The following is a 21,079-nucleotide window of genomic DNA, read 5'->3' on the forward strand; positions in this document are numbered from 1 at the left end:
TCTCAAAATTTTCACCTTCTATTCTTGATTTCTCGCTCACTAAGTGAGCATAGCTAACTCTCCAAAGTACCAAACAAAATATAGAGAAATTGTTGGAAGACGAAGAGATATAGAGCAAGATTTTTATTAGAAGGACTCTACATGAGTATTTAAAGAGTGGTTTTAATAAGAAAAATCGTTGGAGAAGTTTAAGCTTTATATTATGGGCCGTGATCCTTTTGACGTTGCTTCCTCTAATCCTCTGTGTATGCTGCAGTTTGCGGTTGGCATGGACTTATTTTATCCAGCTCTAATTACCCTATCTTCTTGAATTGTTGGTCTATCTGATCGTCCAATCTGGCAGCTCTTGAATTGTTGTTGGTCTATCTGATCGTCCAATTTGGCAGCTCCTGAGCACCATTGCGGTTTGAACAGCCAGTGGGCAAGGGCTTGAACGAAAGATGGCCAAATAGCGTCGCTAGAAACCTGAAAGGGCCCACGGCCATCCTTGATCCATCCATCCACGTCATCGCCGTCCCGGCTCCCCCAACTGCCTCCCGAACTCACGAGCAAAGCTAACGCTGCTGCAAACCAACTCGCTCGCCGCAACAAAAACCACGCTAATCCCTGCCAGAAACGCAACTAACGCGAGGGAGAAGAAGAGAAAAAACAAAGGAAAAGAAAAAAAACAGCGCTAGGGTTTGGCTGATTGGCTCCCGCCATGGCGTCGACCTCTCCGCGCCGCTCCTCCGGCGGGGACCCACCTTCCCCGTCCACGCCGCTCATCTCCTCGCCGACCTCCCCGGCGTCCGGCCCCTCCGGCGGCGGCCCGCTGGGGCGGCTCACGAGCCTCCGCGGCGCGGCGCGGTTCATCCGCCGCACGGGGAGCCGGCGCCTGATGAGGGAGCCCTCCGTGGCGGTGCGGGAGACGGCCGCCGAGCACCTCGAGGAGCGCCAGACCGACTGGGCCTACTCCAAGCCCGTCGTCGTGCTCGACATGCTCTGGAACCTCGCCTTCGTCGCCGTCGCCGCGGCCGTCCTCGCCGCGTCGACGGGCGAGAGCCCCGCCGTGCCGCTCCGCGTCTGGATCGCGGGCTACGTGCTCCAGTGCCTCCTCCACATCCTCTGCGTCACCGTCGAGTACAGGCGCCGACGCAGGGACGCGGACCAGGAGGGCGCGGGTAATGACGATTTCAAGCTCAGGTGAGCCTCTGCTTGGATCGATCCCGAGCTCCCAATACTTCTGGTGTCGCATCTTATTGCCATCGTGATATGGTCAAAGTTACGTGCCACCTCCAGGCCTCCTTATGTTGTGCTGTGTTGACCATTTCTGTGCTCATGCTTTTGATTGTAGCTACCTCGTGCTGTTTATTGTTGGTGTTTTGAAGCCCTTCTCATTTGAGTTGTCTCGATGGGGGTTATGCACCTTTTTATGGGGACTCTTCCTTTTCCTCTTTATTTGATCCCCCTTTTCTTTTTCTATAATATGACAGGTCTATTACTTTTGGACAACTTATGATTTCCTTTGCTTAAAAAATGTGCATAGGGTGGTGGTGGAAGGTTGGTTGTCAGTGTAATTATGTTGTTTCGGTTAAGGTTGCGTTCTTATGGAAAATTTTTTAGAGTAATTGATGATAGCATGTGTGACTTCATACATTGCAGACTTGCAGTGGAACCGGGAGATTATTTAGGGTGTGCTTGAGGGGATTTCTCTGACAATTCTTTTATATGTTGGATCTGAATCCCCACTACCTAAACAGGCCCTTATTCTCTTGGTATTTGCAGCCAACTTTATGATGACCAAGATGCTTCTATTGAACGTATTCCCTGTAATTTCCATAAATGTGTTTTGAATATTTCATTGTGGTTCACTTGCAGGCATATACCACTTGATTGCAATCCTTTTAGAACAAGTGAAAGCAATAAGTAATGAAATTATCATATATAACAATGAAGTACAAAAACTGAAAACAAGAGTTTTAGCCTGAGAACTGAGTAGGTTGCTGGCGGATATTATTTAATATGAACCGATATCTTACATAGAAATGGCCCCAATGAAAATTTTGTATTGATTTGATGGACTTGTCTATTATTAGCTTTTTGGTGCTTTTGTACAAAGCCTTCACATGTCTTTCCTTCATTTTACCTGAATCACACTAGGAAACATTTCAATACTGAAATCCTTAAGATTACTTGTTCTTGTCATCATACTTACTATTTATCTGTTTCCATGTTCAGTATTGTGAAGCACTTGGAGTCTGCAAACACGATGTTTTCGTTCATATGGTGGATCGTTGGGTTCTATTGGGTGTCTGCAGGTGGTCAAGCTTTATCACATGATGCTCCTCAGCTTTATTGGTATGTCTGTTGTAACTTTGATGTGTGAATAAGGAAAAAATCTGTGTGGTCTTTTTTAAGTTCATCAATGTTGTTCTCTGAAATGTCTATCTTCTTTTTCTTCTTTTTTACAGGCTGTCAATTGTTTTTCTGGCATTTGATGTTTTCTTTGTGGTCTTCTGTGTTGCCTTGGCTTGTGTGATTGGAATCGCTGTTTGTTGCTGCCTTCCCTGCATTATTGCTATCTTATATGCTGTAACTGATCAGGTATGTCCTGTGCCCACCATGGTCGTCTAAATACAGCTCCTTTTTTTTCTGTCAAATGCAATGGCTAATGCCCTGTTTTGGATGATATGAACACTCCTGTTTGCTGCCCTTTGCTACATTCATACACCCATGCCATAAAGATATTAGCATGCCCTGTAGTGGTGCAAGTAATTTTAACAGAGGCTTTGCCAGGGATCATTGATGTCTCCTATGCTGATGTGCAGTGAGCTAGCAACCATCATTGTCTGAACTTTTTCTCTGTAGCTTTATTCCTTTACACTACCACAACTACTTATTCTACTTATTAACCAGTATTATTTGAATTGTTCACGCTTAAGATGGTTGTTGACATGACAGAAACGATTCTCTTCTTCTCTGCCTCCTGACACAAAACCAGTGAAACACACTGTTTTTGCTGAGACTATCTACTTGTTTCAATTTCAGCAGGAGGGAGCATCTGAAGATGACATAAACAACCTTTCCAAATTCAAATTTTGGACAATGAGTGATGCAGACAAGCTAGCTGCCGGCATTGCAGCACCTGTGGGTGGAGTGATGACAGAGTGTGGTACCAATCCTCCTGTCGAACATATTCTTTCAGCTGAGGATGCAGTAAGTTTTTCAAGTTTATTTTGAGAAGTTTTAGTGACATCATTGTGTTATCATTCTCCTTCTGTAGATATTTATGGTTGGCGCTGAATGTGAAATTCCATTTCATTTGAATAATGGTGGAATTTTAGGATAATTGCAGCAAACTGTTTACATCATGTTAATTTTTACATTGCTTGAGGCCTAAAGTCTATTATCTGTAGAATAGTTAACCATTTCCTACAGTGGTGCATGCATTTCAGAAATTTGAAATTGTAGTAGGATATTCCCTAGATTTGCGTTGACATTGGAGGAGTTTTAGTTTGGAAGTTGTTTCCTTCTTTTGCCACAGTACTTCCATAGTTACAGTTGTCTTTACATGGCGAAACATTACGCCCTCTGTTTCACTGTATTTGTCCACAACAAACCATGTGCACAAACCAAGGCACTACTAGTAACAGGAACATGAAATAACCATCTCTACTCGTATTATACATCATGGTGTAACCGTTTCTCTACTATTAGAGCCAATGTTTTTGAGACGTCGCCTAGTCGTTGCCTAGGCGACAAGGCGTGGTCGAGGGCCTGGGCATCGGGGTCGCCACGACCTCAGTGTGTATGGCATCCGCCTCATAGGATTAGGCGTCGCCTAGGCGCGAATGACATCAGGCGGATGCCTACAGTCGCGCCGCGGACGCCGGATGCCGGCAGCGGGGGAAGGGCGCCAAAAGGAGTGCGGCCCCGCGGGAAATCGACCACGCGCCCGCGGGGAAAGTAAGAGGCGTGGGAAATTGACCGCGCGTCTGCCTAGATAGCCTCTTCGCGCGGGAAATCTACTGCACGAGTCATTTACCGCGAGTGCGGGCGAGGGGAGAGGAAGAGACAAGGCGGCGGACGGACCTCGACCTCCGCTTGGCTGCTCCTCTGCTCGTGTCCACTGGCCGGCTGGCCCTGCCGCGGAGCCAGCCCTGCATCTCCGCTTGGCTGTCCGCCCCTGCCGTGGAGCCGCTCCAGCATCGTCGCACGTCGCTGCTGTACTCCGCACCTGCTCATGTGACTCTGCCTCGAGTCTTCCTCCGTCGGCCCGCCTGTTGACTGCGCCTCCGTCGGGTCCACCCCTGCACCTCCGCCTGGTACTCGAGTCCACCAGGGGTCTGTCCGCACCGCACCTGCAGCTCCTGCCCGTCCGCACCTGCTCGCCCGCCTCCGTCGACCGTCTGCCTGTCCGCCTCGTATGCTCCCTGCCTCCTCTCTGGTCTCCTCTACAGCCCTGCTCCTCTTCCTCTGCTTCCCTCCTCTTCCTCTGTTTCTTTCCCTCTTCCTCTGTTTCTTTCCCTGTCTCTCGTGCTTTGTTATATAGAGGTGACCGGAAGTGCTCGAGTTCTTTGTTTTTACAGCTGATAGCACAATGGCAAGTCCATTTTCCATCATCAGCAATTATGATCCCAGGACTGATTTAGCTCGGAAGGGAAACTCTGCGGATCCAGGATGGAAGTATGGGTACTGGCCAAACCTTCAAGACAAAGATGTGGTGGCATGCACTCTATGTGGTGCCTCACTTACCGGAGGGATAAAAAGGCTGAAGAAACATCTGGCGGGTGGCTTTGGAGATACAAGGAAGCGCATGAAAACTACCACTGCAATTAAAGTGGAGATGGAAAACTGCTTGAATAATCATCCCTAGATGATACTGACTAGAGATTTCAGATCTGCACTTATGCTACTTATATTTGTTTTGCCCTAGCAGCACTAGTCATTAAGTTATATTATGTTATTAGAGACTAATTTGTTGCTATTGAGTGATGAGAGATTTCAGAATTGCTATTTTGCTACTTTATGTTGTGCACTAGCACTCTGGTAACATTATTTATTATGGTATTACATGCTAAGACTTGGCAATATTAAGGTATGATTTGCTTCTGAATTTTAGTAGCATTATATATTAAGATGATCATATGGCGTCGCCTAGGCGTCCGCCATAAACGCCTAGGCATTGTGAAGGGGGTAGGGCGCCGCGCGTCGCCGCAGCGCCTCAAAAACAATGATTAGAGCATTGAATCAGGGGTGTGGAGTAGAAATATTGCAATAATTGCACACTACATACCATCAATGAACAAACATGGTAGAACGTTTTCTCCCAAGGCCTACAAAACAGTGAAAGTGAGACTGAGGGAATAGTATGTTTAAGTTTTTGTAGAATGTCAATTTGTTCATTTTTTCTTTGCCTTCCTCAGTTCTATGGGATGTGTGCCTCTGCCTGTATGGGACATGTCATGTCACTATCTTCTTGTATCCATATAAGCAGTTCTACTTCCTTAACACCCCATGGTTGTGAAGTTGTGATTCTAGGTGTCATTCTAGGTGTCTATGCACATAAAAGCTCTCCTGTCTGTGTCGAAATATTTATCTTGAACTTCTGTGAGTGTAGAAGGGTTTCAGCATCTCGCCATCCCTCTCTCTTTGGATTTGTTGTATGCACCTTTGAAACTAGGGAGCTTTGTAGATAAACATCTGATCTAGTTTTCAGAAATGACCAATCCATGTACCTTTTTTTTAAATAAAAATTGAAGCTAGAGTTTGAATGTCTTTTGCCACTTAAAGATTTAGAGTTCAAAGGAAAGAATTTGAGTAATTTGATAATTCTTCTGTCTTATCTGAGGAGAAGTTTCATATCTGCAACTTGAATCCAAATTAATTGTAAAACAAAGTTGATACATTGATTTCAAATGGTTTAGTTTTAGATTTTAAATTCAACTTTAAGTTTAAAAGGCAAAGTACACTGCTTTATTTTTCCATGCACACAACTTACTTTTAGATTGGGAGTCTCATTTGAATTCTATGGCAATGGTCAATGGATATATGATAGAATATGGGGATCTGGAAATAATTAATAAAATTGTAATATTCTGGTGCCAGCTTATCTAGCTGGCATGTGACCTCAACTACTTCTATATGTTTTTCGAAACAAATACACTAAAATTGTACTCAATGGGTACAACTCATGTTTTTCTATAAGCAATCAAGTTTGGTGTCATAAATCTTATAGACGTGTGACAGGCAGCTGAACTCAATTAATGATAAGCTCAGTAGTGTTCTCAGTGTCTGCAAGATCGATGTTTCCAGTTTGCCCATGTGTGAGCATTCAACTGGTCAGTTGGAAACTTGTAATTACTGCCTCTTGGATTGTGCCATTCACCTTTTGTGTACGTACCAGTCTTTATGAAGCTGATGTTCAATTCTGAATGTTTTGGGCTGGCTCAAACCTTTGTTATCTTCTGGGAAAGAGTTACCACCCTCTGCCCAAATTATAGGTCGTTTTGGGTTTTCTAGGACATAGCTTTTGCTATGCACCTAGATACACGATATGTCTAGATACATAGTAAAAGTTATGTATCTATAAAAGCCAAAATGACCTATAAATTGGAACGGAAGGAGTATTATGTTGAGCTCCCTTTTTTTTTTTTTTTTTTTTTTGCTACTTGCTTGTTACCACAGTACTGTTAGTCACATACATTTGAGTTACCGTGCAGTCTTACACTGTTATTACTACTAAGTCAGAGAATGCTGTTCTATCAGACTCAATCTGATCATCCCATTTTTAATGCAGGAGTGCTGTATCTGCCTATGCCCATATGAAGATGGTGTGGAACTGCGTGAGCTCCCTTGCAACCACCATTTTCACTGCAGCTGCATAGACAAGTGGCTTCACATAAATGCTACATGCCCATTGTGCAAGTTAAACATCGTCAAGAGCAATCTCGACAGAGAAGAGGTCTAGTTTACAAAAAAAAAAAACGTGGCAAAACATTTCGGGCATGTCCCAGTTGTGCTCTTCAGTACTACCACATTTATGAACCGAGTTGTGATTACCGGTCCTATAGTTAAAAGTCATAGGTGATGCGCAGATGGTTGCAATGTTGGTTCTCGTGAATATTCCTTTTAGCAATTTTCTGCAGGGGCTGTACATTCTCTTTCTGCTCGATCTGATTGCATTGCAGATTTATTTGTACATGAACATGGTCATGTTGGATCTTGAAAGCAGTCAGTTGTTTGTATATAGATTGCTTTTGGTTGGCATAAATGATTTGAGGACAATGTGAATGCGGGAGCAGGTTTATGCAGATGTGCAAATATTGTTTTTCGCAAAAAAAAAAAAAAAAGATGTGCAAGTATTGTGAATCGGTTCACTTTTGAAATATGGTAAACCCTTCTTTGGCACGCAGAACATGAGTGTCCAAACGTAACCTTTTTATGATATGAAATGATAACATACGTGTCAAACGATGAGATCATCTTTTTCTTGTATAAAAAAGGTTGCGTGTGAGAAGGGATTTTGGGGGTAAGTACAAGTGGTAAGAGAGCACAAGGTTGAAGCAACATTGCATTTAGAAGGCCCAAATTTTCAGTTTATATGTAACCTTTCATGATTTCATCTCTTTTGGTGTTGCCGGTTTGTGTATAGCATGGTGATGGTATCATGTTCGATGATGATGGTAGCCAGGCAGCGTCAGCATTTGAGTTTGGAGGATCCACTAAGTAAGGCGTGTCATGATCCGGAGGCTAAAGTTTAGTTATGTCACATCGGACATTCAGGTGCTAATTAGAAGAACTAAATATGAGTTAATTATAAAACTAATTGTACAGAGTAGACTAATTAGCAAGACAAATCTATTAAGCCTAATTAATCCATAATTAGCAAATGTTACTGTAGCACCGCATTGTCAAATCATGGACTAATTAGCCTTAATATGTCTCGTAAACTAGTCTCAATCTTTATAATTAGTCTATGTTTAATACTCCTAATTGGTATCAAAGATTCGATCTAAACTTTTGCCATAGGAAACAAAGCCGTTGGCTCATCATGCTCGCATGGATGACACGACACCACAGCACCGTACCGCTGCATGCAACGCGCACCTGACATGAGAAGCGTCGAACCAGAAATCACCGAGAGCTCGCAGCCAAAACCTCCACTTCGTTCCACCTACGTATCATCCAATCGATCCCTCACGCTCCATGCATGAGGCCATGATGGCAGCCGCGAGATGGTCTCTTGTAGTCGGCGCCGCCGTGGCGGTGGCAGTGGCGGCGGCCGTCGCTCTGTCTTCGCCATGCTTCACCACGACGGCCGCGGCCAGGCCACTCCCGTACGCGGGCCGCTCGTCGCCGGCGTCGACGTCGACGTCGCTGGACTGCGCCACGGTGACGTCGCTGCTGGCGGGCTGCAAGGCCTTCGTCAGGCGCGGCGCGGTGGTGCCGGCGCCTGGCACGGCGTGCTGCGAGGGCGTGGCGGAGCTGTACGCCGTGGCCTCGGATTCCGCGGACAACTGGCGGTCGGTGTGCCGGTGCATGGCGGGGCTCGTTCGGCGGTACCCGTCCAACGCCTCCGCCATCGCGCTGCTGCCGGTCCTCTGTGCTGTCCTGCCGCCCGCCGGGCGCGCCGCCGGCGACACCCTCACGTACTGCGCAAGGTACGAGCACACACGAGTACACGACGTACGCACATCGTCGATCTCTCTCGCTCTTATTCAGTCATCAAATAGAGCGGCAACTCTGGCGCTTGTTAATATTGTTACTGATTGATCTCGCAGCCCTTCTTGAGTTCTTGACCTCGCAGCATGGCCGCCCGTGCAAGGGTAATCATCACGACTTCACGAGCAGTATCTCTGCTGATCATCTCAGCATAGTTGCCATGTACACACCAGCTAGAAATAAAGTTTGGACCACTGTTTTTTTTTGGAGAATAGGATGCTAATAATTTGGTTTTGGTCGTCAATTTACTTAGCTTCACGTGTGAAGTTCTTTAAAATGCGCTCTCACAAGGAATTTGTGTGGGTCATGTGTGAGATTCTATGAGAACATGTTTTAAAAAGCTCTATATGTAGAGCTATTTTGCCAAATGGCTCACCAAAATCGTTTTACCTTCACCGATAAAGCTACTCATGGAGCTGAAGAAAAAAAAACTACTTTACTAGGAAAGCAGAGCTGTCCAAACATGGCCCTATTTTCATTCCCTTTGAAATCACTGTTGAATTGGTTCCGAGCATTTTGGGTCCCAAAGATGAAACTATAGTTGAAACTTTTTTTTTGAGAAAATTGCAAAAATACCCCACCATCTGTCATAGATTTTGAGATATATATACCACCCTATAATATGTTTCTATTGCAAATATGCACTCCATCTATTTAGTTGCAATACCACCCTATGCGGTGTACACATATACAGAGCTTGTTTGATAGAGCTACATTTCTAGATTCTCTGGCTCTGTTCCTTGATTCTCTAGTTAAGTGATTCTACTTTATTCTGGTGGGAGCATGTGAGAATTGATTCTAGAGTGATTCGTGGGTTTTGAATTGAGAGTAGTGGGGAGCATGTTTTTAGCTCCCACCTCCTAGTGTAAATGGAGAAGTAATTTTTGCCTGCTCCCACTTGAATCTGTGCGAGATTAGCTGTTTGGCTAGGGATGGGTGATTTTCATGGAGAATCTGCTCCAAGAAGCCCTGCCAAATGGCCTCACGTATACTTAGCTGATTGTGCCCACCGTTGTTGTTATTAAGCGTAAGCTTCTTTTCTAACACTTCCGTGCAAAGATATAAAATTATTAGGTTTGTATCGGTGATACGTACTCAAGGTACCTTACTGTATGAACAATAACCAGGGTACCTTACTGTAGATGAATAACAACCTAAATGTATTCATAGTTCTTGGTGTCCTCGATTCGTCCTTGATTTTTTTTTTTCATTCCATTTGGGTTCACCGTTACGATGAATTGGTTCGAAGCATTTTGGCCCTAGATCCAAAGATCGAGCGAGATGGACATACCCGACTCCTATTCAAAGTTTAGAGACGGGGAAAATATAACGCTGCCTAATTCATGCAGAGAGACAGAGACTCGAAACGTGCATCTCGCTCGATCTTTGGATCTAGGGACAGTGGGACACAAAACGCGCTGAACCCAGCACAGGAACCGACCGAGCCACCGACGGGGAACCGCAGATCGGACTGATCAGAGCCATCCGACAGACACATGTAAAGAAGAGCGCGGCCTCGCCTCCCCAAACCAAACCGCACTCTTCCGTCCTGTCCTCCCCTGTGGCCTCCGCTGCGCCTTGCCCTCCTCCCCACTCGCGCGACAAGCCTGCAAAAGCAGGCGATCACGCCGAGCGGCGGCGACAATGGCGGACGACGACTACAACGAGATGGACATGGGGTCCGCCTCTCCACGCACCGAGCCTCTTCCCTCTTCCCACCGTCCCTCCTACGCGTGTCGCATGAGCGCAGGAAGCTAGGGTTGCGGCGTTCTCAAGGGATTAGGATTAAGGAATTAGGATATATTATACTAAATCCTGGGGTTAGACCAATAAACATTGGTCTCGCTCGGCGTTTTGGTTCATTCCATGGAAACATATTGGGGGAAATCTCATGATCCTGTGCAGTTGTGCACAGTAAAGCATACCACGGCAAACAGGCTTCCAATAATTACTGTTAGATGGTTTCTGAAATTAGTCGTTGGCCTGCTATCAGTTAGATGGCTGTAGGTTCCTTTGTTTCGCAAATTGGGAAGTTTTAATTGTTCATCCATGTGCATGAATTGTGTGGACTGAAGTTTTCTGGTATATGGATGGATACGGTAGCAGAGATCCTAGTTAGACGTTTCATCATGGTACTGATTGGTGGAAAGGAGGTGGCCATTCTTATCCTGTACTTAATCCTCGATTGTTGAATTGATTTGAGGCGATTGTTGGTTGCATAAATAATAGAGCAAATGAATGAGCTGCTCTTTGGTTTTATCCGAGCAAGGGCTGTACCTTTTGTTTGTGAAGAAAATTATGTGTCTGTTTATGCTCTTAAAATCTTGCACTTGCCTGCTACATCCTTCATCGTTAGTTTCTCAACCTAATCGATAGTCCTTGTTTTTGGTTTGGAATATCTCTGATACTGTTTGATGTTATAGGATGTTTGTCTGAGCTCAGATGGATTCATGTTTCTTGGTATCTATGTAATTATAAAGTTTTAGTTGCTCACAAGTTGTCTGAAACATGTGTCCCTTGGTGATGGTTGTTGTATTTTTTAACATACTTGCTCTAGAATCTTCTCTGAAATTAGTATGCATAACTTACTAATTTCGAAAAAAAAATGTCCCTATGAGCTAGGTACAGTATTTTTTATGAATCCTTTTTACTTGTTGCAACTGGGTTGATAAGTCCTCTGAAATCAGGATGCAATTATGATTTAAGCATATTCTGTGGTTATAGAAAATATAAAAGAGAACTTTCATGCTGAGTGCTCTAGTGGGGCGGTGTGGGTGATTACTGATTACATGACTGAAAGATATGTATCAACTATCCTTTTGCATGTAGCTGGCTGATGTGATTTACACGACCATTGGTACTTTGCAACTGTGGATCTTCATATATAATATAGAATCTTGTTTGTTTCAGGTATGAGGACGAGCCCCTAGAGCCAGAGATTGAGGTGCATGACTGTGTTTTCTTCAGTGCTCACTTTATCATGTGTTTGTTAGAGGGAGGAATTCTGATTGACTTAGGCCCCGTTTAGTTCCACCCAAAAGCCAAAATTTTTTGCATAGTAACCGTCACATTGAATCTTGCGGCACATGCATGGAGTACTAAATGTAGACGGAAAAAAAAACTAATTACACAGTTAGTCGAGAAATCGTGAGATGAATCTTTTAAGCCTAAATAGTCCATAATTGGACAATTTTTGCCAAATACAAGCGAAAGTGCTACAGTAGCCAAAAGCCAAAAATTTTCGGAGCTAAACACGCCCTTAGTTTTTATGAACAGGAGGGGGCTGAGGAGGAGCTTGAGAATAACAACGAGGACGCCCCTGATGATATGGTAGGGGCAGAAGCTGAAGACAAGGAACAGGAAAAGACAGCACGCATGCGCAAAACAACAAAGTATATGACAAAGTATGAGCGTGCACGCATTCTTGGTACGCGTGCTTTGCAGATTAGGTATGTTTTGTTTCTGTGTATAATACCATTATATAGATTCTTCAGGGAAACTTAAGTTGACATTGTCAATTACTTTACAGCATGAATGCTCCAGTTATGGTTGAGCTTGAAGGGGAGACTGATCCTCTTGAGGTAAAGTTCTGTGTGACATGCAATTGGGACTGGCCCACTAGAATAACTTGTCTTCTATAGTTATTTTGGCTGTTAATTTTCATATACCACAAACAACTTTCCTTGATTGAAAGATCACAACCTTTTAACGTCTTTTATTTTTCGTAAATAACATTTTACCTTCTGAATTAAAGGTTGGATGATTGGATCTTTTGAATACTTGAGTGTGTAAAGAAAATGCACTCTCTGTCTTGTGATAGTGTCCATTTTTTGTGAATCTAGCTTACATCCAACTGCCAACAGATGAATGTGTTTTATGATGAAACTAGTCAGAACCCAGTAATTCTCATATGCATGCTGCCATTCTGGTTGAATGGGAATTTCTCTATTTCATGGCTAGGCTATGATAGTATACAGATGCTGATGAAAGTGATGGTTTTCATTTTACCAGTATGATTTTGAAGTATTAATTTTCTTCTTTGGGATCTCATTATTCCAATTGCTTGTATGCAACCTAATTATATTGTTGACCATGTTAAGTATTTTAACAGCATTCATTCATTATAGATCAAGCACTAAGGAATGAAGACAGTGATTATTCTTTGTTAGTAATTCTTGCGCAGGATTAGTTGCAAAAGATAGGCATGTTTCCTTTTCTGTTTTGCATGTGCCGAGCACCAACCTGTGGTTAGCCGCACACTTAGGAGGCCGTGGAGCTGGACTAGCATGCCCACGAGCCTGGGATCTCGGTCGTGCACGACATCGTGGGTGTGGGGATGGACGCACCAGAGCGCGATGCACGGGCTGCCGCTGAGACCTCCGTTCTTTGTAATCCGTTTCAATAAAAGGAAGAAAGCAACTCAGAAAAGCTGCGCTTTCAGGCAGCACCAAAAAACCACCGTGCATCGTCGTGCTCGTGACCTCCCACCGGCATCAACCGCCGTCCGGTGACTAACAAGTGGTATCGGAGCTCAGTTCGAGGGACCTCGCCGTCGCCATGGTGTCTCCGATGAGAGCCCGTGGCCGTTCACTGTCCAAGAAGGATGACGGCTCCGGCGGCTCCGGCGGCAAGACGCCGCCGCGCACGCCTACTACGACTCGTTCCCCTCCTCGTCGTTCACGCACGCGCGACGCACGCCGTTCGCGCACCCGCGACGCACGACGTCCGCGGGAGGTCGTCATCGAACGTATCATCCGGGAGGGCAGCAGCTCCGGCAACTGGCCGCAGCTGACAAGGACGAACTACCACGAATGGTCGCTCCGCATGAAGCTGAAGATGCAGGCGCGTCACCTCTGGGACGCCGTCGAGTACGACGACGTGGAGTTCGACGACGATCGCAGCGCACTCGACGCGATCTGCAGCGCAGTCCCGACGGAGATGGTGCCCGCACTCGCGACCAAGCTAACTGCGAAGGAAGCCTGGGAGGCCATCAAGACCCTCCGCATCGGCGACGACCGCGTGCGGAAGGCGACCGCGCAGGCCGTCCGCTGCAAGTACGAGGGCATCGCCATCCGCGACGGCGAGTCAATCGAAGACTTTGCGCTCCGTCTAACGAACATCGTGCAGCGTCTGGCAATGCTGGGCGACCCGGAGCCGGACGAGAAGGTGGTGGCAAAGTACCTGCGCGTCGTGCGCCCAAGGTATAAGCAACTTGTCATCTCCATAGAGACCCTCCTGGACATCTCCACGTTGTCCATCGAAGAAGTCACAGGGAGACTCAAGGCTGCCGACGACGAGCCCCCGCCGGCGCAGACTGTTGCTGGGAAGCTGCTACTCACGGAGGAGCAGTGGATCGAGCGCTACAAGAAGCGGGACCAAGGGTCCAATCGTGGCGGCTCGACCTCTGGCAGCCGCGGCAAACGTCGTGGGAGAGGCCGCGGCCGTGGCGCCGGCGGCAGCAACGACTCGAGGGCTGGTTCCAGCACGGGCCGTCCAATTCCTGACGATGAGTGCAAACATTGTGGGAAAAAAGGCCATTGGGCCAAAGATTGCAGGACAAAGAAAAGGGAGGAGCAAGCCCACGCGGCCCAAGACGATGAGCCCACTCTTTTGCTGGCCATCAGTTCCACCCACGAGCAGGAGAGCTCGTACTCCTTCGTACCGTCGCCGCCGCCGCACAGTCAAGTGCCGCCGCCACCGCACGGCTCAGGGCCGCCGTCGCCAGCTCCACTGCTCGCCCAGCCGCCGCCCGCTCCACCACTCACGCAGCCGCCGCCAATACCAACGCGCCCTGCTACCCCGGCGACCCAAGATGGCGCCGCCCTCCACCTCGTCGAGCAGAAGGTCCACGCCACCCTCGACGCCGCGGAGGACCGGGATCCGAAGCGCTGGATCCTGGACACCGGCGCGTCCAACCATATGTCGGGATCGCGAGCTGCCTTCGCCGACCTCAACACCGGCATCACCGGCACCGTGCGATTCGGTGATGGCGCCGTCGCGCAGATCGAAGGGAGTGGTACTGTGCTCTTCGCCTGCAAAAATGGCGAGCACCGGTCACTCCCGAACGTCTACTACCTTCCGCGCCTCACCGCCAACATCATCTCCGTCGGCCAGCTCGACGAAGCCGGGTACCAGGTGCTCGTGGAGGACGGCGTGATGCGGATCCGCGACGAGGAAAGGCGCCTGCTCACGAAGATCCACCGCAGCCCAGGGAGGCTGTACGTGCTCGACGTCACCATCGCACGGCCGGTCTGCCTGGCTGCTCGCGTCGACGACGACGCCTGGGTCTGGCATGCCCGATTTGGGCATCTCCACTTCGTCGCTCTGCGGAAGATGGGCAGAGACGGGCTCGTCCGAGGTCTGCCCCTGCTCACTCAGGTGGAGCAGGTCTGTGAAGCCTGCCTCGCTGGGAAGCACCGGCGCGCCCCGTTTCCCCAGCGTGCGCGGGGACGTTCCACCGAGGCGCTCCAGCTGTTGCACGGTGACTTGTGCGGCCCCATCACACCGGCGACGCCGAGCGGCAACCGGTATTTCCTTCTCCTCGTCGACGACTATTCTCGTTACATGTGGCTCGCCCTGCTGCCTACCAAGGATGCTGCCCCGACGGCGATCAAGCGCATCCAGGCCGCTGCGGAGCGCAAGAGCGGGAAGAAGCTGAAGGCGCTGCGGACGGACCGTGGCGGGGAATTCACTGCCGCGGACTTCGTCGACTACTGTGCTGAACTCGGTGTCAGGCGTGAGCTCACGGCACCGTACACGCCACAATAGAACGGTGTCGTGGAGCGCCGCAACCAGTCCATCGTGGGGACGGCACGCAGCATCCTAAAGGCGAAGGACCTCCCCGGCGTGTTCTGGGGCGAGGCAGTCACCACGGCGGTGTACCTGCTCAATCGATCATCGTCAAAGAGCGTCGGGGGCAAGACTCCCTACGAGCTCTGGACGGGGAACACGCCAGCTGTCCACCATCTCCGGACATTTGGGTGTCTCGTCCATGTGAAGGTGACTTCCCCAAGCCTCAAGAAACTCGACGATCGCAGCCGCAAGATGATCTTCGTCGGCTACGAACCAGGTTCCAAGGCGTACCGTGTCTACGACCCGGTGGCGCGGCGTGTCCATATCAGTCGCGATGTGGTGTTCCAAGAAGAGGCGCAGTGGAGCTGGGGTGAAGGCCACTTCGACGACGGCGGGGACTTCGTCATCGAGCAGTTCCCCACAGCGTCGCCCGAGGTGATCACCACCACGACGTCGACGACCACACGCACATCGACTCCAGGGGCGAGTTCGTCTACATCGTCCTCTTCGACACCACCACCAGGCTCGCCGTGGCACACAGCCGGGAGCGCGACGCCGGGCACGCACACGCAGCTGCACACGGACCCGGTCGAGTTCGTGTCACCACCGGGTGCCGGCGCATCGCAACACCTGGACGCGGACCATGACGATGATGTTCCCCTCCGGTACCGAGGTGTCGACAACATCTTGGGGTCGGTCACACGACCTGGGGTGGCCGCACGAGAGCTGGAGGAGCAGCTGCTGCTGGCGAGCGAAGCTGAACCTGTAACGTTCGAGGAGGCGCTGAAGCATGAAAATTGGCGCCACGCGATGCTCGACGAGTTCACCTCCATCGAGGCCAATGACACTTGGGAGCTGGTCGAGCCGCCGCTACGGACGCGCCCCATTGGCCTCAAATGGGTGTACAAGACCAAGAGGGATGAGGCTGGGCTGATCACCAAATTCAAAGCCCGGCTCGTCGCAAAGGGCTATGTGCAGTGACAAGGCTTGGACTACGACGAAGTTTTCGCACCAGTGGCTCGCCTTGAGTCCGTGCGTTTGCTGTTGGCCTATGCTGCGTGTGAAGGATGGGCAGTGCATCACATGGACGTCAAGTCCGCGTTCCTCAACGGGGAGCTACTGGAGGACGTCTACGTCGAGCAGCCACCAGGCTTTGTGCTCAAAGGGCACGAACACAAGGTACTTCATCTCGTCAAGGCATTGTATGGTCTGCGCCAAGCTCCCCGTGCCTGGTACTCCAAACTGGACGCCTCGTTGCTCAAGCTTGGGTTCACAAGGAGCACTTCAGAGCATGCTGTGTACCTGCGTGGACAGAGTGATCGGCGTCTAGTTGTGGGGGTCTATGTGGATGACCTGGTGATCACCGGCGACAACCACTCCGACATCGACAAGTTCAAGGAGGAGATGAAGTCGACGTTCCAGATGTCTGATCTGGGACTGCTCAAATACTACCTCGGGCTGGAGGTGGTACAGGCTGAAGATGGGATCACCCTGTGCCAGAGAGGGTATGCTGCGAAGATCCTTGAAGGAGCCGGTCTGGCCGGCTGTAAACCAAGCAAGACTCCCATGGAGCCACGGTTGAAACTGAGTAAGTTGAGCACTGCCCCTGCTGTTGATTCAACTCAGTACAGAAGCATTGTGGGATCTTTGCGCTACTTGGTGAATTCAAGGCCGGATTTGGCATTCTCAGTGGGTTATGTAAGCCGGTTCATGGAGAACCCAACCACTGAACATATGGCAGCTGTCAAAAGGGTGCTCAGATACATTTCTGGGACCTTACATTATGGCTGTCAGTACAAGAGGAAGAGAGAAGCTCAGCTGATGGGTTACAGTGACAGTGATCATGCAGGAGACATTGATACAAGGAAGAGCACCTCAGGAGTTCTTTTCTTCCTCGGCAACAATCTGATCACCTGGCAATCTCAGAAGCAAAAGGTAGTTGCACTGTCTACATGTGAGGCAGAATACATGGCTGCAACAACAGCTGCTTGCCAGGGAGTCTGGTTGGCACGCCTCCTCGCAGAACTCAAAGGCAAGGAGTCCAGTGCCATCAGCTTGAAGATTGACAACCAGTCGGCATTTCAGCTCAGTAAGAATCCTGTGTTCCATGATCGCAGCAAACATATTGATGTTAGATACCATTATATTCGCGAATGCATTGAGGAAGACAGGGTTAAGGTTGAGTCCATTGGGACTGCTGAGCAGCTGGCTGATATCTTGACAAAGGCTCTGGGACAGGATCGTTTTTGTGAACTTCGTTCCAGGATCGGTGTCATCAATGTACAGAACCTGCGCAAGACTTAGGAGGAGTTTTGTTAGTAATTCTTGCGCAGGATTAGTTGCAAAAGATAGGCATGTTTCCTTTTCTGTTTTGCATGTGCCGAGCACCAACCTGTGGTTAGCCGCACACTTAGGAGGCCGTGGAGCTGGACTAGCTCGCCCACGAGCCTGGGATCTCGGTCGTGCACGACATCGTGGGTGTGGGGATGGACGCACCAGAGCGCGATGCACGGGCTGCCGCTGAGACCTCCGTTCTTTGTAATCCGTTTCAATAAAAGGAAGAAAGCAACTCAGAAAAGCTGCGCTTTCAGGCAGCACCAAAAAACCACCGTGCATCGTCGTGCTCGTGACCTCCCGCCGGCATCAACCGCCGTCCGGTGACTAACATTCTTTACATGCTAATATGCTAAAAATTAATGGCTTGTAGTTATACCATTTCTTTTTCATTTTGAAGCCTTTTGTTTTATTCATGTGGCTAGAAAGGATAAAATCTTTTCTCATTCTTACGTCTCTACTAAGATTGTGTTTCTTCGATATCTGTATTAAGTGATAGCTTTCTATCCAAGCGTTTATTTCTGTATTCCTGTTGGACTTGAAAGATTCTTAATGTTATACTATTTCTAATTTCTATCACAATACAATTGTTTAGATAAACGATTCACATTCTTGCAAGTTTTTCAGTAAAATATGATGATTTTGAAAGTACAATTAATATGCCGTACCTGTACCCATATATGAAGTTACTTCTATTATCAGTCAATTAATGGCTTATGAAAAAAGTGCAGAAGGTTTAATTACATCTGAATTAATCCTTCATGGCAAAACATGGTATGCTGTTTTATGGAAGCAGATTTTGTGCAGTTTTATAATAGCAAAAGTTGTCACCATTGGAGCAAATATTTCAAGCTCCAAGCCTTTGACAAAACAAAATTAAAACCAGTTCAACCTCAAACTGTCAGCTCTTATGTGATTGAAATGTTTCAGTCCACCCATATGTTTATATGTGATGAATTGATATACTTCTTGCTTGTGCTACTTTAGATTGCCATGAAAGAATTGAGAGCACGCACGATCCCATTCACAATCAGGCGATATTTACCAGATGGAAGGTGGGTTCCTTCATTTAGAGAAGCAAACATTTATGTATGATCTATATTCAATATAGTTGAAATGTTATTTGCATTGTTTTGGCACAGCTACGAGGACTGGAGTGTTGACGAGCTTATCGTGGAGGACTCCTGGAAACGTCAAGTTGGTGGCGAATAGCGCTATGGTGCTCAGGTCCAAGTCCTATGTTTACATGCATATCTTCTAAATGGCGGTGAAAATTACAGCTAGCGCAGAATTGTGGCTGCAGTGTTGTACTTTGGGTTTTGGAATGATGCAGTCGTACTGTATCTCCGTCATGTCTGATATAGGTTCATGAGCCTGTTTTGATCCTATCAATTGGGGCCGGAACCAATAATTGGAAACTGATTCCACCAAATTCCGTTTGGCTAGCTGCCCCTAGAATTGGAAACGGATTCCAACTAATGATAAGAACTTTAGTTTCTTTATTACTCACAAAAATTCCTCCCCAGAATCTGGCATTCGCATGGAAATTGAGCCTCCCCGGACGGCTGGTGATCTTGAAGCTCGTCCCTCGCCATCGTACGCTTAACTGTGGTCGAGTACTGCTACCCATTGGGTACTGATGACATGCCGCAAACCTATGCTACTCCCTCGCCGCCGACGGGACCTTCCACTCCACGAAAGTCATCCTTCTTTGTCCTCTCTATTTTTGGCAAATTCCTTGTCTGTGTTAGTTGCAAGTAGAACTATATTATTCCATCTGATTTTTTCTTACCTTGATCTGTAGTATTTTATTAGGATCTTGATCTTGTTTGGATTTTGTAAGAAGAATTTTAATCTGACAACTCTTCCATAGACTATACTGCAACTGGGAAATCTAGGGTTTCTGCTACATTCCGGATGATATCCAAACAGGAATATTAGAATTTGAATCAAATTACTATTGATTTTCATTCATAGTGGAATGTAAAAAGAATCTGATTTTCCAGATTTTTAGCATCCAAACTGGGCCTAAGAAAATTTGCATGTCTCCTTCATAAATCTCCTGAGGTCAAAATCACTCTAATTTTTTTCAGAAAAGCAAAATGCATCGTTAAGTACTTCATTTAAGTATTACTTACCTAGTGCAGTAGTCTTGATCTCTAGTTAGACCATAGTGCTATAATTGAAGCCTTGTTTAGTATAATTGATTATCTCATAGCATGGTTCTTCGTTCCTTAGTGGATGCTTTAGTCTGATCTTTTTCCGCGAGATTAGAGTAGTATCATATAGTGTAAGCATCATGCTTATACTATTGGGTACCTTAGTCTACGGCTAGTCCCACGGATAGTTGTGGTAATTAGCCGATGATGACATAGTCTGCGGCTAGTCTCAAGGATAGTTGTGGTAATTAGCCGATGGTGACAGTCCTGTCTATCCTATCAGCCTGTTCGCTGGTTGGTTTCTGGGCTGATAAGCCTGGTTGGTGCTGGTTTGTTGTGAGAGGAAAACACTGTACCATGGCTGATAAGCCCTGGCTAAAACCAACAAGCGAACAGAGCCTATGTATTCTCCATAATATTCTGGTCTATATCTATCAACCATTCTCACCCCTTTCTATTGGTGTTTGGTCTGTACCCGAAGTGCTATCGAATCCTAGCTTATTATTTCTTGGCATAGTTATTATATCTCTATAGTTTGATACTAGAGTTATGTTTAGTAGTAGAAGTATCATAGGAACCTTGTAGTCACTCGTTGTTCTCCACTAGCTACGTCGTTTATTCTTCGATACTCTTCTATTCTTCTGTGTCACATTACTCTTTTATTATCGTTACCCCCATTTAGAGTCGGGTAACTGATGGTGGCATAATTATTGGAAATCGTATCAATCAATTCTCTTAGCCATACGTTTTTCCTGAGGATATAAATATGATACCCTAGAATACTCTTAGGTGAAGCTACATCGATATTGTGTGTTTGTGAAATTTTCCATTTGAGCATAAGAAATATCAACAGTTGGCTTTCACCTGGACGAGTATATGTCAATGCAATTCTGGTCCATCGATGTTGGCTTTCTTGTTTGTTTTGACTGTTGCCGTTACTCCACACTCAGGGTTCTTGTTGTTCTATTGTAATATCCAGTCTAGTACTCTAGTTTTTTCTTCTTTTTAATATAAATAATGAGTATGTCTCCTGCTGGGTTCGGTTAAAAAAAATGGATGGGCCTCTTCTCCTACCACTACACCGAAACCAA

General features: G+C 47.1%; 2 protein-coding genes across 3 annotated transcripts; both read left to right on the plus strand.

Annotated features, from left to right (window-relative positions):
• The first annotated feature begins 530 nt into the window (after positions 1–530).
• Positions 531–7,281, plus strand: LOC136541720 (E3 ubiquitin-protein ligase At1g12760-like). 2 transcript variants are annotated; one of them, XM_066533772.1, is made up of 5 exons: positions 531–1,182; positions 2,218–2,337; positions 2,451–2,583; positions 3,031–3,195; positions 6,779–7,281. In XM_066533772.1, exons 1-5 carry the CDS (start codon positions 701–703, stop codon positions 6,947–6,949), a joined length of 1,071 nt encoding a protein of 356 aa, XP_066389869.1. In that variant the 5' UTR covers positions 531–700; the 3' UTR covers positions 6,950–7,281. The 2 variants fall into 2 exon arrangements, with proteins under 2 accessions (XP_066389869.1, XP_066389868.1); XM_066533771.1 differs by having other exon boundaries at positions 535–1,182; positions 3,028–3,195; positions 6,779–7,278.
• Positions 7,282–10,221: 2,940 nt separating this feature from the next.
• Positions 10,222–19,342, plus strand: LOC136541721 (DNA-directed RNA polymerases II, IV and V subunit 6A-like). Its single transcript, XM_066533773.1, has 6 exons — positions 10,222–10,382; positions 11,614–11,647; positions 11,980–12,152; positions 12,233–12,284; positions 18,817–18,884; positions 18,972–19,342. The coding sequence occupies exons 1-6, from the start codon at positions 10,348–10,350 to the stop codon at positions 19,039–19,041; spliced, it is 432 nt and encodes a 143-aa protein (XP_066389870.1). The 5' UTR covers positions 10,222–10,347; the 3' UTR covers positions 19,042–19,342.
• The last annotated feature ends 1,737 nt before the right edge of the window (positions 19,343–21,079 follow it).

The sequence above is a fragment of the Miscanthus floridulus genome, chromosome 3 (genome assembly GCF_019320115.1).
Source record: "Miscanthus floridulus cultivar M001 chromosome 3, ASM1932011v1, whole genome shotgun sequence".
NCBI lineage: Eukaryota > Viridiplantae > Streptophyta > Magnoliopsida > Poales > Poaceae > Miscanthus > Miscanthus floridulus.